The sequence below is a fragment of the Bactrocera dorsalis genome, chromosome 1 (assembly GCF_023373825.1).
Source record: "Bactrocera dorsalis isolate Fly_Bdor chromosome 1, ASM2337382v1, whole genome shotgun sequence".
NCBI classification, from domain to species: domain Eukaryota; kingdom Metazoa; phylum Arthropoda; class Insecta; order Diptera; family Tephritidae; genus Bactrocera; species Bactrocera dorsalis.
Window position 1 is genome coordinate 9,642,407 of NC_064303.1, and position 18,979 is coordinate 9,661,385.

The 18,979-nt window shown below is 37.4% G+C and overlaps 1 protein-coding gene across 1 annotated transcript in view; it reads left to right on the plus strand.

Annotated features, from left to right (window-relative positions):
* The window catches only part of LOC105223497 (myosin-VIIa), a 68,476-nt gene extending 49,933 nt beyond the window's left edge, over window positions 1–18,543 (plus strand). The window contains exons 4-13 of the mRNA XM_049447386.1: window positions 8,545–8,805; window positions 8,874–9,223; window positions 9,290–9,490; window positions 11,131–13,216; window positions 13,275–13,583; window positions 13,648–15,098; window positions 15,158–16,507; window positions 16,582–16,728; window positions 17,810–17,930; window positions 17,995–18,543. Coding sequence (XP_049303343.1) covers window positions 8,545–8,805; window positions 8,874–9,223; window positions 9,290–9,490; window positions 11,131–13,216; window positions 13,275–13,583; window positions 13,648–15,098; window positions 15,158–16,507; window positions 16,582–16,728; window positions 17,810–17,930; window positions 17,995–18,201 — 6,483 coding nt within the window. The 3' untranslated portion in view covers window positions 18,202–18,543. The remainder of the gene's footprint in view (window positions 1–8,544; window positions 8,806–8,873; window positions 9,224–9,289; window positions 9,491–11,130; window positions 13,217–13,274; window positions 13,584–13,647; window positions 15,099–15,157; window positions 16,508–16,581; window positions 16,729–17,809; window positions 17,931–17,994) is intronic.
* The last annotated feature ends 436 nt before the right edge of the window (window positions 18,544–18,979 follow it).

Consider the following 18,979-nt stretch of genomic DNA (forward strand, 5'->3'; position numbering starts at 1 on the left):
CAACGGCTTCTAATTGTAGTGCACTTCTACTGCTTGCAACTAAAGCTCTGCGTTCCTTATCGTGACTTGGCATCTTTTTTGCATTAATGCCCCGCACATACTTAATAATTGTCTACATTTATAGCGTATTATTTTTCTGATTCTCTTCTCTATGGTTATTATTCTTGTGTTAATTGTTATTTCCATTTTTATCATCTATTTATTCGCTATGCGCACTTTTGTGCTGGCAAATTAACTGGCTTTTAATGAGTCTGCTGCGTTAGTCGCAAGTACGTTCATGCATTTTCTATGCAGTTTTTATTTTATTACAACAATAAAATATACTACGAGTATAAAGCAGTACCACGATGTTTTGGGTACAAAGTCAGTAACACGATTCATTAGCGAAATTAAACACAGAGGATATTTGGGCTAAGACAGGAAGTCGTGAACAGCTTGAGCCATATATAAAATAATCGTTTCTGGCAATTCCCAAGTGAATGGCGTTAGAGAACTTTCTTCACTTGTGTGAACTCCAACACATGGCTCTCGACGAACAAGGACCAAATTCTTCAAGTCAATAATTATTTCCGTCCTGCTATACGATGCGGAGGCATGAACAACGACAACATCTGTTGAGTCGGCTTTTCGAGTTTTCGAGAGAAAGGTTCTGCGGAAGATTTATGATTCTTTGCGCATTGACAACGGCGAGTACCGCAGTCGATAGAACGGTGAGCTCATGGCTAGGTTATGTCGTCCGTATGAATGAAAACATTCCAGCTCTGAAAGATAATTCTATCCATCTTTCAATAGTAGTGTTAATTAGCTCAAGAACGAAAATACTACAAAAGTAGCAAAAAAGAAAGATATTCTACAATAGTCAAAAGACACTAATAAGACAACCAATAATCATTGGTATGTCAGAACGTGAAATATTTTTGCTGAAATAATAATAATATTTATGGGAAATATTTTTTGGGAACTAAACTTTGTCTTTTGAAGTTGTTGTGCTGTAAAAATATATAAAACCTCCTAAACATGACTTGGAACTACAAGTTTTGTAAGCTCTGAAGTATGACTATCCACTACTGATACAACTGATATGAAAGATCCGAATCCGTATTGGTTATCATCGATGAATTAATATGAAAGCTATGTAACATGAAAGTTGTAGTATATCATTGGACATTACTGGTTGAAACTAATAGGATAGTATTGTAAGCTGGAAGCTCCAGAGCAAGTTTGGATATCACTGTTAAATTGATATGGAAGCTGTGTAAAATACAATGCTTGGTATACAATTGACCCCTCCTGCTAGACTGATATGAAAGCCTTGTAAGCTGAATGTTCTAGAGCAAGTTTGGCCATCATTGTTGAATTGATATGAAAACTATGTAACACGAAAGTTTTTGTATAGATTTGGCCACTACTGGTATAACTGATATGAAAGCTCTGTAGTATTTTGGCCATACTGTAGACAAGATTCGCTCCCTGATAAGACTGTGAAATTTATATTTAGTTTAAAGAAGACTAAACTCTAAGAAAACTAATTATTAGCATAAATGGACATTTTGTTTCTGTGTCTAGTCCTACATATATTCGAATTAAAATTTTTACCAGACTACCAAGTGAGCAGAGTATAATCTAGAAGTAGGAAATATATATGGTATATAGATATATGGTAGTAATTCTAATATATCTACATACATAACGGCACTTGCGAAGTCCGATATTGCTATATCCCAGAATTGTCACTGTCTTCTTTCAGGCATATATATCAGAATATATACAGAATACATACCTGAAAGTGAGCATAATATATCTGGTATATAGCACTATCGAACTTCGTAAGTACCGTTATGTATGTTCGTCGACATATATGTTTACGCTTTTTTTGTGAATATGAAAACTCTTAATATGAATATGAGAACAGTATTTTTTTCTTATCTGGTTTGAAGTTCAGAACTCAGATTAAAGTCGAAGGTGAAGCTTTTTCCTGTCAGCTTACGTTTTCAGAAAAATTTATTGAAATCTAAGTAAATATGAGAAACATAGAAGCAATGAAGAAGCAATTTGAATAACCACGTGACATATGTTAAATAACTATTTACGACATTGTAGTTTGTTATGAGGTTCTAATTAGCTACACTAGGCAACTAAAATTTCATGAAAATCACAAAATTTCGCGCTAATTTCAACTGCGATTGTTACATTATTCAATGTTATGAAATATGCAAATTCAACTACGCATGCGCAGACCACATATGCCAATAATTATGCATTGGACATACATTTGTACATATCTAATCCACGTAATAGCTGGCTGCAAAGCCACATTGAAGTCATGTACATAAAACTACAAATTTGTGATTGACAACAACAACGCGGTGTACCAAACCATTTCGACCGCAAACATGGAACGTTACACCTGACATAAGATTCAGGTCACGGTTATTACATCATACCATACTGAGCGCATATGTACAGCGCCCAGCAGCAATGCCAACTGTGGCTAATAGAAACAACAATAAAAACAACAACCACAACATTTGATGGCAATCAAAGTACTAAAAACAACACCAACAAAACGAGACAGCAAGCGTAATGACATTTACCGACAGTATCTTGTCATGAAATGGGTAGCATTAATAAGAACAACAAAAAAAGCTTTATACGCATACATACATATGTATCTTTATGTATAAGCATTAGCGTACGCACATGGTATATGCTAACGACAGCGCTATCTGGAGCATCTGGAGAGTTGCAAATGATGATTTGCGACAGTTTGAGCTTAACAACAACAGCAACTTACAACAAAAAACATGCGCGTAATGAACCGAAGAAATGCGGAAAAATAAGAAGCAAAAACGAAAATAAATCAAATGAGTAGGAAAAAAGTGCACAACTCCGCGTCATGGGTGTTAAACGTTCGCGCCGCGCTCTCAGCCCTGTCAAGTACACAGCGCGCACAACTTCAAGTGCCGCGTTACCAACAAACAGCAAAAACAAAACACAAATCGTGGATCAAAACGTGTACATCTGCTAAACGGCTTGCTTGGGAACACATCTGTTTTTTTATTTTTTATTTCAGTGCCGCGTTGCGCGGCGCTTTGAAATTTACGCACCGCGCGTTGCTGTCATGCGTTGGGCCGCGCTGCCGCTTGCAATCGTTGAATATCGTGGAAAAGTCATGAAATTCAAAGTGCGCCATGAAAAATGGGAGCGAGCGGATGCTCTACGTCACGCTTAAGTGAGTTCCTCTTGCGCGCCAACAGCAACAACGACAGGCGCTACAGTAACAATGCGTGCGTGTCGTGCGCTTAAGCTGTAGGAACAGTAGCGTGGCGCGTAGTGGTACGTGTTTGTGAAATGGTAGCAAAATAAAATCAAATAGGAAGTACTTAGAAGTCGCTGGAACAACCTACAGTCGTGGTGTTAGGAAATTTATGACAAAAACAAAACAATTAAAAATTGTAGAAAAAAACAAATCTTAACAGAGGGTGTAGCGCTGGCGCGCTTTCCTTGGTGTTGCATAAGAATTCTTCAGCGGAACTTTATGCACCTGTGTTCACCATTTAGACATGAGTCTTTTTTTTAGCTTTCATCAGCTTACTCTCTCCTTTAGATACTACATATATGTATAAAATATTCTGATTCATCTTTCTAGAAAAGAATGAGATCTACTAGCTCGAGCTCTCCAAATTGTCGATGCAATATTCAAACTTCTAATAGCATATCAAAGCCCAGTGCAGTTATATAGTACATACTTATATAGTACATATATGCGAAGGCACTTCAAGCATTCTAATTACAGATTTTTAAACTCCCGAAGGAATTAGGGCTGTTGATAGATCGAATGTTTGGAATGAATGCCGATTTCTTTGTATTAATGTATTAGGTCTATTATAAAATGTTGGTGTATCGTATCATATCGAATGCGTTAAAAAGTTGATGAGATCCCGGCTGAGCCCCTATTTACGTATATACGTACAATCCCCAGATTTTTGACTTTTAATACTTTTACCTTTTTGAGAGGTAAACTATCATTCTTTATAATTGATACGACGTCCTCCCATATGACACTTATGACATTTGATAATCATGGCCAATCTGAGGGTTGCCATATATAATAGAATACTTTTTTTTAATTTGAAACTAATTTCAGTATGTTTTAAGCAAATTTTTAGTAAGATTATTTATTTTATTTTTTGTATTTTGAAAATAAATTTTTAAGGGTTGCCATATTGTGATTATGTTTTTCCCTCGAAAGTTTATACCATTTTCAGTAAATTTTATTTAAAATTTTAGCTAAATTATTTACTTACACATATTGAAAATTTTCAATATAAATGTTTAAAGAGTTGCCACATAATGCAAATTAGTTTTCTGTAAAAAAAATTTGTATTTTTATTTAAAATTTTAGTTAAATTATGTACTTATTCATACTGAATACTTTCAATATAATTGTTTAAAAAGTTGCCACGTAATGTAAATTATTTTTCTGTAAAAAAATTTAGTATGCTTTATATGCAATCTTCGTTTAAATACTTATTTATGTTTAGTGTTTCAAAAAATAAAGCGCTAAGAGTTGCCATATCGTTAATATTTTTTTTTTCAAAATTAAAAAATACTTTGTATAACTTTTATATAAAAGATAAAAATTAAATGGAAAATTAAGAAAAATACTAAATTTTTTTTTAATTCTAAGTTATGAAGGGTTGCCACATATTTAAAAATAAATTAAAAAATATTATTACTTTGAGATATTAATAAATTAAGATATTAAGATATTATTAGAATTAATAACTTTTTTTAATTAAAAATCGTTATTTTTTTATTCAAAAATATTTAACGTTTTCATAATATACTATATTTTTAAGAGTTGCCACTTTTGTTTCTTCAAAATTTTAAAAAACTTTTTCCAGTATCTTTTAGCTAAAATTTTATCAAATTATTTACTTATACTTAACATTTTCAATACAAATGTTTCAAGGGTTGCCACATAGTGCTTATTATTTTTCTGATATAAAAAAATCAGTATGCTTTATATGAAGTTTAATTATTTATTTACGTTTGGCGATTTATAATAAAGTTCTGAGGGTTGCCATATCGACATTTTTTTTTTCAAAAAAAATTTCTTTGTATAACTTGTATAACTTTAATATAAAAGGTAAAATTTATATTGAAATTTTTTTTATCTAAATCATTTATAATATTTAATGCATAAAAACAACTGAATAACACATTTATAATCAAAATATTTATTTTTTATGCACCAAAAAATTAAAAAAAAAATGCATAAAAATTAAAATTATTTTTAATACCAAAAATATTGAAACTTTTCAAAATATTCAAATTTAAAAAAAAATATATTTGAAAAAAATTTAAAAAAAAAAAATATTTTGAAATTAAGAAAAAAAAATATTTACATCAAGAAAAAAATTATTTTTTAATACTAAAACTGTATTTACTTTTGAAAATATTCAAATTAAAAAAAAAAATATTTGAGAAAATTTAAAAAATATATAAATTTTTAAATCTAAAAATTAAAGAAAAATGACATCAAAATTTATTTTGTTTTTCGGTACTATAATACTTAAACTTCTGAAATTATTCAAATTTAAACGATATATTTTTTAATCTAATATTTAAAAAAATAATTAAGTTATTATTAAAATTATATAAAAAATAATAATAAAACATTCAGGACCATGCCTACTCGGTATACTCAATGTGAAAAGTATATATTATGCATATGTATCTGCATGTGTACGTACATAACATCAATCACTGTCTCCTCCATGGCATTAATGAGCGCCTAAGCCTAAGTGCTTGTTATAAAGTTGTTGTTGTTTGTTGTCAGTTGACTTATAACTAGCGGCTGCGTTGCTTGGTGGTAAAAGTGGTAGCATTAAGAACCACATCAACATTAACAACATCAACACCAACAAGAACAAGAGCAACGCAGTAGCCAATAGGCATTAAAACAACATGCAGTAGCAAGCACCCAACGCCAACAGCTGTAGTTTAACAACAACAGACACAAAAACTAAACCACAATGTTTGCATGGTTACCGGGCCGGGCCGCTTGGTTGACTGCTTAGTCGCTGCTTTGGTTTGTTAAATTAATGGCAGGGTTAATGTACCACCTCTGGGCACATGTTGTACGCATTCGGGTGCACACACACGCCTGCAATAGCCGATGAGTGCTTAAGCGCGGTGGCGTGCAACTGTAAATTCTGAAAACAATTACGTTATAGATGGATTAAAATTTAACGATTAGTAGTTAGCTGGAAAATAAAAATCAAAATAGGAGAATTAAAAAAAGAAATATAAACTATATTTAAAAGAATTGGTTTTGTTGAATGAAAGTTAATAAATAGAAACTGCAATTTACTTCTACCTTAATCCTAAAAATAGTCATATCAGCAAAGAAAAACAGCCATGGCCTTGTTTTCCGTTTTTTGACTTATCTTTTTGGACGGCATTAAGTCAAATATTAAGAGGACTTGACAGAAGGTGATAATTTCTCCTACAAGATTTGTAGAAAGTTTTCCCAATCACACATTGATCTAATATTCAAAAACAGTTTAAGATGTCTACATTTATACTTATTCGTCGCTTAGTTACCCAGTTTAATTATCTTTTATTTATTTTAACCTTGTCTTTTGATCAACATTAAGACACTTCCAGTACTGTTTAAACACAATTTTTAGCCAAGCGATATGAAAACATGAAAACCAACTTCTAAAGTTTTGATAAGTTAGGTTAGGTTAGATTAAACTGGTAGGCAAATAAGCCACGCATAGATCAGTTTTGGTCTTTTGCGATACCAGATGTGGTTCAGTACCCAGGTCCAAGAGAAATCAATCCTTAGGATGCCTGCGCTTGACGCGAATTTTAACAGACCATTCGGCCTCACTATCGATACATCTTCCAGTGTATCATACCGTGTGGACTCCAGATGCTTACAGCGCAGTTCGTTACTTGAGCTATTTACTGTTAAATAAGTCAGTTCCGAAATGAATGTATTCTATGATTGCGAGTACATACCATCCTTAAATACAACGAACTTCACCGACATTTTCATGCCAGCTCCAATGATGGCGCTGCCTTGTATGCTATGATACTTAATGTAAATATTGAGAAATAAAACAGTTGGTTAGGTTAAGTTATACTGGCCGGCCACGCCAAGTGTATTATTATGAGCCGCAGCTTACCTCATGTAGAACGCCAACGTTTTTTGCGAACTTTAAGAGCTTGATATCTAAGTTTGATACTTCGTCTGGTCTCGTAAAGTCCGAAGCTTCCAGATACTTAAGGCGAGTTCTATATAGTGCTGGCCAAAGTCATAGGAGGTTTTCCCACATCTCTCTCATAAGAGTAAAAAGCGTGAGTAAAAAGCATGCGAGTTTTCCAAGGGGCTTTCACATACAGATCTTGGCGGTCCTACATGTATTTAATGTCTTCCATCTCGCCCGAATCCGCCTGTCAGCCCTTTCGGAAATTTCATTGCATATCGTTTTTAGTAACTTCCGAATTTCTAATATAATAATAATGCGATGTGAGAATATTGTAGTGTTGCAGAAATCTGCCGAGTTGACAGTCCAAGGCCGGATTCATTCCGGTTAGGGAGAGCCGACTGTTGTGGGAACGATTATTATGAGATTATTGTCTTAATTACTGCCTACCTATTGACTAATATATTTTTCATATTTATGTTGTTAACTGTCTCGGTCGCTTTCCCAACTGTGAAGACTTCCACCTGGATGATAATGCTGTCTCCCGGAAGCTTAATAGGTCGCCTGAGATCCAACTCCGAGCAATAGATTCCGGCTCCCACTACATTAACCAATTTCCGTTCAATAAAATAACAAAAATATTCTATAAATCTGTTGAGAAGTTCACACAAATAAAATAGTTCCACGAAATATTACAAATAAAATTTTTAAAATATTTTTTCATTCAACTTTCCGTTTAAATTTTTCTCGTGCCAAATTTAGTTGAAATTTGTCGAGCGAGAGATATGTGATTTCAGTTAAAAATGGGCGGTGCCAAACATATCGTTTAATTTTGACCCCGGCTCCATTAAAACCTGGTCATCTCGAGGGAAAAATTAATGTATCTGGCAAAATAAAGAATTTAACTAATTTGTCGCACTTTTGGTAGTATTTAATAGTACCGTTATATGGGAAGTGAGTGTCGCCGTGGTCTAATAACGCCCCTTTACGAACTTACTTACTTTTTAGCCAGGGAGCATCTGTACCAAGTTTTATCAAGATATTTCAATTTTTACTCAAGTTACAGCTTGCACAGACGGACGGGCGGACGGACAGACGGACAGGCTGTCACTTGTTTCAACTCGTCTTTTAGTTTTAGCTGACGTATACAACCGTTATCTGAACAAAACTATTATATTCTGTAGCAACATGTTGCAAGAGCATAAAAACTATAGAAAAGTTAATTCGAAACTGAAGCTCAATATTTATAGCACCTTCATACATAATAATTTCGTATTTCTTATTATTTCGTATTAATTTCATCTTCTCCTCTCTTCCTTAGGGTGACTACATCTGGATAGAACCCGCATCGGGTAGGGAATTCGATGTAGCCATTGGCGCTCGTGTCATATCGGCCGAAGGTAGACGCATACAAGTACGCGACGATGATGGCAATGAAATTTGGCTATCGCCCGAACGGCGCATCAAAGCGATGCATGCCTCCTCGGTGCAGGGTGTGGAGGATATGATATCGTTGGGTGATCTGCACGAGGCGGGCATTCTCAGAAATCTACTCATACGCTACAAAGAGAATTTGATCTATGTAAGTGCGCGCACACATAACCTAAAATAAAAATATTTAATTTACTCTTAATTTCAACTCACACACAGACTTACACGGGCTCCATTTTGGTTGCTGTCAATCCATATCAAATACTACCCATCTACACTGCCGATCAAATCAAATTGTATAAGGAGCGTAAAATCGGCGAATTGCCACCGCATATATTCGCCATCGGTGACAATGCGTATGCGCATATGAAACGTTATCGTCAGGATCAGTGCATAGTCATATCGGGCGAATCGGGCGCTGGCAAGACGGAAAGCACAAAATTGATATTACAATACTTGGCGGCAATTAGTGGCAAGCACTCGTGGATCGAACAACAAATACTCGAAGCGAATCCGATACTCGAAGCATTCGGCAATGCGAAAACCGTGCGCAATGACAATTCATCACGGTGAGTGGGCGCACTGTGTACTTTTTTTTTGGCAAAGAATTAAATACTACTTGTTTTACGTTACAGCTTTGGCAAATATATCGACATACACTTTAGCTCGAGTGGTGTCATCGAAGGCGCCAAAATCGAACAATATCTCTTGGAGAAATCTCGAATAGTTTCGCAAAATCATAGCGAACGTAATTATCATGTGTTCTACTGTATATTAGCGGGTCTATCGGCGGAGGAGAAACGGCGTTTGGATCTGGGCAATGCTGCCGATTATAAGTGAGTGGATAATGGAGTTCTACTTTGGTTATACCTATATAAACCCAGAGAGTGGTGTTTAACTCCAAACTCTTCCAAAAGTAGTGTTTAAAACGTGTTTACGGAAACATTTTTGTAAACCCTGAAAGTAGTGTTTAGTATGTGTTTAGAGAAATAGAGATTTGTTAAACTCCGAGATTTTGCTATAACTCTGAATTTATCTTTATGAACCCAAAAAACAGTGCTTAAAACTTGTTTAAAACAAAAAAATATATATGTTAAACTCTGAGTTTCTGGAAAAATAATGGTAAACACCAAAATGGTGAATAAGTTCGTTAAAAAAGTAGTGTTTAGTATGTGTTTAAGGGAAAAATTTATAAATTTAACTCGGAATTTATAAGAAAAATAATGATAAACACCAAATTGAAAAAAAAGTTATATGCTAAATTTCGAGTTTATGAAAAAATAATAATGGTAAGCCTTAAAACGGAAAATAAACTCGTTCAAAGTTAGTAGTTGAAGAAAAAATTTATAAGTTAAACTCCGAGTTTATGGGAAAAAATAATAATAACACCAAAATAGAGAGTAAACTTGTTCAAAAAGTAGTGTTAAATACGTGTTTGAGGAAAAAATTTATATATTAAACTCGGAGTTTATAAGAAAAAACAATGCTAAACACCAAAATGAAAAAAAGTCAGATGTTAAACTCCGAGTTTATGAAAAAAAATAATGGTAAACATCAAAATGGAGAATAAATTCGTTGAAAAATTAGTAGTTGAAAAAAAAATATATAAGTTAAGCCCCGAGTTTGTGGGAAAAAATAATGATAACACCAAAATAGGGAGTAAACTTCTTCAAAAAGTAGGGTTTAATATGTGTTTACGGAATAAATTTCTATATTAAACTCCGAGTTTATAAGAAAAATAATGGTAAACACCAAAATGTAGAAAGTTGTATGTTAAACTCCGAGTTTATAAGAAAAAATAATGGTAAACACCAAAATGGAGAATAAACTCGCTCAAAAAATAGGGTTTAATACGTGTTTATTTATAAAGTCTTGAATATTAAACTACAAGGTTTTGATTTAACCCTCGTTGTAAGTCTATCCACCCAAAAAATACTATTTAAAACATGTTTGAGGAAAAAATTGCCATTTCCATGGGCCAAGTTTATGAGAAAAAATATTCATAAACTCGAATTTATGTACTCAGTTTCCAGTAGCTTCTTAACACTTTTAATTCAGTTGTAATTATAAAATCTTTGCTTACTAAATCAACGATCACCTCAGACTGATGACGATAAAAGGGTAATAAAAAAGATATTGTTAATAAGTCTTTTCATGATGAAAGACAAAGGATATGCTAGTATTCCATTCTCTTCATAATTGTATATCTTGAAGTTGCAGAATTTACTCAAGTCGAGATTTCAGTAAAAGTCTCCAAGGAATACTGGATGAAAGCTTTCGAGTGCTTTCAATAACAGTCTCGAAGGCATACTAGATGATAAATTTCAAGGGCTTTAGTCAGAAAGTGATTCTATAGTTAGACAAGGACACCTTGACACTAAAAAATTAATGTCCCGTGTCATAACCAACATAACCTAACCTCAAATATTTTCATAACACAGCTTCAACTTTAATAATTATCATTTTCCACCCACAGATATCTCACCGGCGGCGATTGTATTACCTGCGAAGGGCGCGACGATGCCGCTGAATTCTCAGATATACGCTCCGCCATGAAGGTGTTGCTCTTCTCCGATCAGGAAATCTGGGAAATTATCAAATTACTCGCAGCGCTGCTACACTGTGGCAATATCAGGTATAAGGCGACTGTTGTTGATAATCTGGACGCCACCGAGATACCCGAACACATTAATGTGGAACGCGTTGCTGCCCTACTCGGCCTGCCAATGCAGCCACTCATCGATGCATTAACGCGGCGCACACTCTTCGCACACGGCGAGACGGTAGTGTCAACGCTGTCACGTGAACAATCCGTGGATGTGCGTGACGCCTTCGTGAAGGGCATCTATGGGCGTATGTTTGTGCATATTGTGCGTAAAATTAATTCGGCAATCTTCAAGCCACGCGGCACATCGCGTAATGCTATTGGCGTGTTGGATATTTTTGGTTTCGAAAATTTCGATCAAAATAGTTTCGAACAATTTTGCATCAACTATGCGAATGAGAACTTGCAACAGTTCTTCGTGCAGCATATTTTCAAACTCGAACAGGAGGAGTACAATCACGAGGCCATCAATTGGCAGCACATTGAGTTTGTGGACAATCAGGATGCGCTCGATTTGATTGCCATCAAGCAGTTGAATATTATGGCATTGATCGATGAGGAGGCGCGCTTTCCAAAGGGCACGGATCACACGATGTTGGCGAAGCTGCACAAAACGCATGGCGCACACAAGAATTACTTGAAACCGAAGTCGGATATTAATACCAGTTTCGGCTTGAATCATTTCGCCGGCGTTGTGTTCTATGATACTAGCGGTTTTCTCGATAAGAATCGCGATACATTTAGTCCCGATTTGTTGCATTTGGTCAGCCAGAGTTCGAATAAGTTTTTGCGTCAAATCTTCAATCAGGATATTGAAATGGGCGCTGAGACGCGCAAACGCACACCCACACTTTCGACACAGTTCCGCAAGAGTTTGGACGCGCTCATGAAAACGCTGAGCACGTGTCAGCCGTTCTTCATACGTTGCATCAAACCAAACGAGCTGAAAAAGCCTATGCTTTTCGATCGCGGCTTATGTTGTCGACAGCTGCGTTACTCCGGCATGATGGAGACGATACGTATACGTCGCGCTGGCTACCCCATACGCCATGGCTTTCGCGATTTCGTTGAGCGTTATCGCTTTCTAATACCCGGCGTGCCGCCAGCGCATCGCACAGAGTGTCGCGCGGCCACCGCGCGCATATGCGCCACAGTGCTGGGCAAATCGGACTACCAGCTAGGCAACACTAAGGTGTTTTTAAAAGATGCACACGATCTTTTCCTCGAACAGGAGCGCGATCGCGTGCTTACGCGCAAGATACTTATACTACAACGCACCATACGCGGTTGGGTCTATCGGCGACGTTATTTGCGCATGCGCGAGGCCGTGATCACGGTACAGCGCTTCTGGAAGGGTTACGCGCAGCGTCAACGCTACCGTCAAATGCGTGTGGGCTATATGCGTTTGCAGGCGCTCATACGTTCACGCGTGCTCTCACATCGTTTTCGTCATCTGCGCGGTCACATTGTGGGCCTGCAAGCGCATGCGCGTGGCTATTTGGTGCGCCGCGAGTATGGGCACAAAATGTGGGCTATCATTAAGATACAATCGCATGTGCGGCGCATGATTGCTATGCGCAAATATCAGAAGCTGCGCGAGGAGTATAAGCAATTTGCTGAGGTGTTGCACTTGCGCAAACTGGAAGAACAAGAGCTGATGCACAAGGGTAATAAGCATGCGCGTGAGATTGCGGAGCAGCACTATCGCGATCGTTTGCATGAGCTGGAGCGCCGCGAAATGGAGAAAGAGATTGAGGAGCGCCGACGCGTGGAGGTGAAGAAGAACATCATTAATGATGCGGCGCGCAAGCAAGACGAACCGGTGGACGATAGCAAGTTAGTGGAGGCGATGTTTGACTTTTTGCCCGACTCCAGCAGTGAGGCGCCCACACCGCATGGCGGCCGCGAAACTTCGGTGTTCAATGATCTACCGCACAACAACTCCATGAACCATGAGGTGCGTTAAATTTTCAATTAAATAATATTACTTTATAAGAAAAATTTTAACATTACAGGACATAATTGGGCCGCTGCATGTCTCAGAGGATGAGGAAGATCTTTCTGAATTCAAGTTCCAGAAATTCGCTGCCACTTACTTCCAAGGCAACGTCACACACCAGTACTCGAAGAAGGCGCTGAAGCATCCTTTACTGCCGCTGCATACACAAGGCGATCAGTTGGCGGCACAAGCGCTCTGGATAACCATATTACGTTTCACAGGCGACATGCCCGAACCAAAATATCACACAATGGACCGCATGGACACCACTTCCGTTATGTCGAAGGTTACAGCCACGTTGGGGCGTAACTTCATTAGGAGCAAAGTGAGTATACCGTTATTATTTTCGAAGCTTTTCATTTACTCCCAAATCTCTTGCTCGCTTGCAGGAATTCCAGGAAGCACAGCTCATGGGTCTCGACCCGGAGGCGTTCCTCAAACAGAAGCCGCGCTCAATACGCCACAAACTCGTTTCGCTGACGCTGAAGCGTAAAAATAAGCTCGGCGAAGATGTACGCCGTCGCCTGCAAGACGAGGAGTACACCGCGGACAGCTACCAATCTTGGCTGCAATCGCGTCCCACCTCGAACTTGGAGAAATTGCATTTCATTATCGGCCATGGCATATTGCGCGCCGAGCTGCGCGATGAGATCTACTGTCAAATATGCAAACAACTAACCAATAATCCGCTCAAATCCTCGCATGCGCGCGGCTGGATACTGCTCTCGCTCTGTGTCGGTTGCTTTGCGCCATCAGAGAAGTTCGTCAACTACTTGCGCGCCTTCATACGTGAAGGACCGCCCGGTTATGCACCATATTGTGAAGAGCGACTGAAGCGCACATTTAATAACGGCACGCGCAATCAACCACCTTCTTGGTTGGAGCTGCAAGCGACAAAGTCGAAGAAGCCCATCATGCTACCCATTACTTTCATGGATGGTAATACGAAAACGCTGCTAGCCGACTCCGCTACCACAGCGCGTGAGCTATGCAATCAGCTTTCGGATAAGATCACGCTCAAAGATCAATTTGGCTTCTCGCTCTACATTGCACTCTTCGATAAAGTCTCATCGTTGGGTAGCGGCGGCGATCATGTCATGGACGCCATATCGCAGTGCGAACAGTACGCGAAGGAGCAGGGCGCACAAGAGCGCAATGCGCCATGGCGTCTCTTCTTCCGCAAGGAGATCTTTGCACCCTGGCATGATCCCACACACGATCAAGTCGCAACGAACCTCATTTATCAGCAAGTGGTGCGTGGCGTCAAGTTCGGCGAGTACCGCTGTGACAAGGAGGATGATTTGGCAATGATTGCGGCGCAACAGTACTTCATCGAGTATGGCACGGATATGTCCATGGAGCGTCTATTCACGTTGCTGCCCAACTTTATACCGGACTTCTGTTTGACCGGCGTAGAGAAGGCGATTGAGCGCTGGGCTGCATTGGTGCTGCAGGCTTATAAAAAGTCTTACTACGTGCGTGATAAGGTCGCGGCGTTAAAGATCAAAGAAGACATTGTTAGTTATGCGAAACTGAAGTGGCCCCTGCTCTTCTCGCGCTTCTATGAAGCTTATCGCAACTCAGGTCCGAATTTGCCGAAAAACGATGTCATAATAGCAGTGAATTGGACGGGTGTGTATGTAGTGGATGATCAGGAACAGGTACTGTTGGAGCTGAGCTTCCCGGAAATCACCGCTGTGTCCAGTCAAAAGACAAATAAAGTGTTCACGCAAACATTCAGTTTGTCCACCGTGCGCGGCGAGGAGTTCACCTTCCAGAGCCCCAACGCAGAGGACATAAGAGATTTGGTGGTGTACTTCCTGGATGGGCTGAAGAAACGGTAAGTGCGGGGTTACAAGTCAATAATAACTAGTATTAATTGGATTTATACCATTACAGCTCGCGTTATGTGATCGCCATACAGGATTATCGCGCGCCTTCAGACGGTTCGAGCTTCCTCTCCTTCCTCAAAGGGGATCTCATCATACTCGAGGACGAGTCTTGCGGTGAGTCCGTACTAAACAACGGCTGGTGTATTGGACGTTGCGAACGCACACAAGAACGTGGCGATTTCCCTGCGGAGACTGTTTATGTGCTACCCACGCTCACTAAGCCACCGCAGGACATCTTGGCGTTGTTCAACATTGAAGAGGCACATCATGGTCGCCGCCTAAGTATGGTTTCGAATGGCGCGCCCGAACCGCGTGATCGTCCGCACACGTTAATGGAGTATGCGCTGGATCATTTCCGTTTGCCGCCGAAGCGCACGATGTCCAAGACATTGACGTTAAGCTCGAAGCGCGCCGATGAAATCTGGCGCTACTCACGTGATCCCATTAAGGCGCCGCTGCTGCGCAAGTTGCAGAGTAAAGAAGAGCTCGCCGAAGAGGCCTGCTTTGCATTCGCTGCCATACTGAAGTATATGGGCGATCTGCCATCGAAGCGTCCACGTATGGGCAATGAAATAACCGATCACATTTTCGATGGACCGCTCAAACATGAAATTTTGCGTGATGAAATTTATTGTCAAATCATGAAACAGTTAACGGACAATCGCAATCGCGTCTCAGAGGAACGTGGCTGGGAATTGATGTGGCTTGCTACCGGTCTCTTCGCCTGTTCGCAAGGTTTGCTCAAAGAGTTGATGATGTTCTTGCGTACGCGCCGACATCCCATCTCACAGGATTCGATGCATCGTCTGCAGAAGACAATACGTAATGGCCAGCGCAAGTATCCGCCACATCAGGTGGAAGTCGAAGCGATACAGCACAAAACTACACAAATTTTCCATAAAGTCTACTTCCCCGACGACACGGACGAAGCATTCGAGGTGGACTCATCGACACGCGCAAAAGATTTCTGCCACAACATCTCGCAGCGTCTGTCATTGCGCACCAGTGAGGGTTTCTCGCTGTTCGTCAAGATCGCCGATAAAGTGATCTCCGTGCCGGAGGGTGATTTCTTCTTTGACTTTGTACGTCATCTGACTGATTGGATTAAGAAAGCGCGTCCCATACGCGATGGCTCAAATCCGCAATTCACCTATCAAGTGTTCTTCATGAAGAAGTTGTGGACGAATACGGTGCCGGGTAAAGATCGCAATGCCGATCTGATATTCCACTATCATCAAGAGTTGCCGAAATTGTTGCGCGGCTATCATAAGTGCTCGCGCGAGGAGGCGGCCAAACTGGCGGCGCTGGTGTATCGCGTACGCTACGGCGAGAACAAGCAGGAGTTGCAGGCCATACCGTGAGTTTGTCTCTACCATCTGCTAAGCAAAGTAGGGTGGAAGTTTGTAGTCAATTTCTTTAATTTTTTCACAGACAAATGCTGCGCGAACTGATACCCTCCGATATTATGAAGATGCAAAGCACCAGTGAATGGAAGCGCGCCATTGTAGCTTCATACAATCAGGATGGTGGCATGAGCTCAGAGGATGCCAAGGTGGCATTTTTAAAGATCGTTTACAGGTGTGTATTGCAGAGAAGAGATCATGTGATTTAGGCGTATGATCACATCATAGTGATATGTGACAATGTTAAATAAGAAATGAACCCGTGTGATATGGTAATATGACGTGGCAACCCTTTCAAATAATTTATTTTATAATAACATCGAATATTTTTTGCTACTAAAACATTAATGACCACAATCGAGGCGATATAATGTGCTAAGAGCATGATGTGACGTGATTTTATAGGAAATTTAAAGCACGTTTTCTTATTGTTTTCGGATTAGAGATGGTCTCATCATGAGACCTACATTACTATATGATCTGATAGTAAAATACAACTGTTGCAGAGCTGTGATATGAATGTGAAATAAATGATGTGATATTGTGGGGATGATGTTCATATCACATCATTGATATCCGTTAGTTAACATATTATTATAGATGTTATCGTTGTAAAATCGTACTGAATTACAGTACTTTCTTGGAATTGATATGATGTGATGTTGTGACGTGATATTTTTATAGTGATTTATTTTTTTATATATTATATCTAATATCAAAATCTACATACGATGTAAAGAAAAAGTAATATGTATATAATATGACGTGATGTCATATGATGTAAAATATTTTATGAATAAACTGAAATTATTAGTCCTAATTACGTAAACAAAAACAAAAAAATTGAACAAGATGGTAATATCTTTTACTATATCAAAAAACGCATGATGTGATGTCAACTTGATCGATGTGATGTGACATCACTCGTTGCCAAAAAAATATATTTTAAGTTGTAAGATATATGTAAATATTAGTATGTATATATATTTATAGTATAACAAAATGCACATGATATCCTATGATGTGACGTCACATGATGTAGAATATATTAGGAATCAACTGAAATCCAGTCCGAAATATTTACTTATACAAGCAAAAACAGCAATCGGCATACACATTATTGCTAGATCTGTTAATGTGATGTCATTTATTTATGTGATGTGATCATGTGATATAAAAAATTTATAATGCAAAATTTGTTTTTTTTTTTAATTTTTTAATACTAATTTTTCTCATAATTTTCACTATTTCTGTAGATGGCCTACATTCGGTTCCGCCTTCTTCGAGGTGAAACAAACGACTGAGCCGAATTACCCGGAAATGCTGCTCATTGCAATCAACAAGCATGGCGTCAGTCTTATACATCCAGTCACCAAGGTACTATACATATTTTTTACTAGAAGTATATACTTTTTTTATATATTTTTTTTTAATCTTTTAGGACATTTTAATCACGCATCCATTCACGCGCATTTCCAATTGGTCCTCCGGCAACACCTACTTCCATATGACAATCGGCAATTTGGTGCGTGGCTCCAAGTTGCTATGTGAGACATCGTTGGGCTACAAAATGGATGATCTACTGACATCATATATATCACTTATGTTAACGAATATGAACAAAAATCGCACTATACGAGCAAATTAATTATAAGCAATATTAAGTTATTAACTAGCAGTTAGTGAAAAAAGGTGAAAAATTATGAAAAAAGAAAAAGTTAAATATATAAATTTCTTAGAACAAAATGGCTACTGTAGTAAATGTCGAAAAGAAGTTTAGCGGTATTTAATAGCTTGCTACCATTTGAAACAATTTTGAATGTATGAAATAGCAATTTGTTAGTATTTACGTTGATAGTTGATATGCGCATGCGCACCTTACTACACATTCTGTTTGTTTTGAAATAAGGTAATTAATATTTGAAATTTTTATTTATAATTTTTGCTGATAAAAATCCGACTTAAGATGTTGAATATAATTTTTTTAAATAATTTTTTTTTTTTGATTTTTATAATTAAAAATTTTTTAATTACATTAATTTTTTTAGAATATTTTTTTTTAATTTTGTAATTAAAACTTTTTTAATTACATTAATGTTTTTTGAATTTTTTTATTTAAAACTTTTTTAATTACATTAATTTTTTAAATTTAATTTTTTCTTAATTTTTTTTTTATAATTAAACCTTTTTAATTATATTAATTTTCTTTTAATTTTTATAATTAACACTCTTTTAATTACCTTAATTTTTTACATTTAATTTTTATTTAATTTTATTAATTAAATTAATTTTTTTTTAAATTAATTTTAATTTTTTTTAGCTATTTCTTTATTTAATTATTTTTATATTTACTTTAGATTTAATTTTTGATTTATGTATTTTTTTTAATTACTTACGCATGTTTCATAATTTGATTTTTTTTTCTG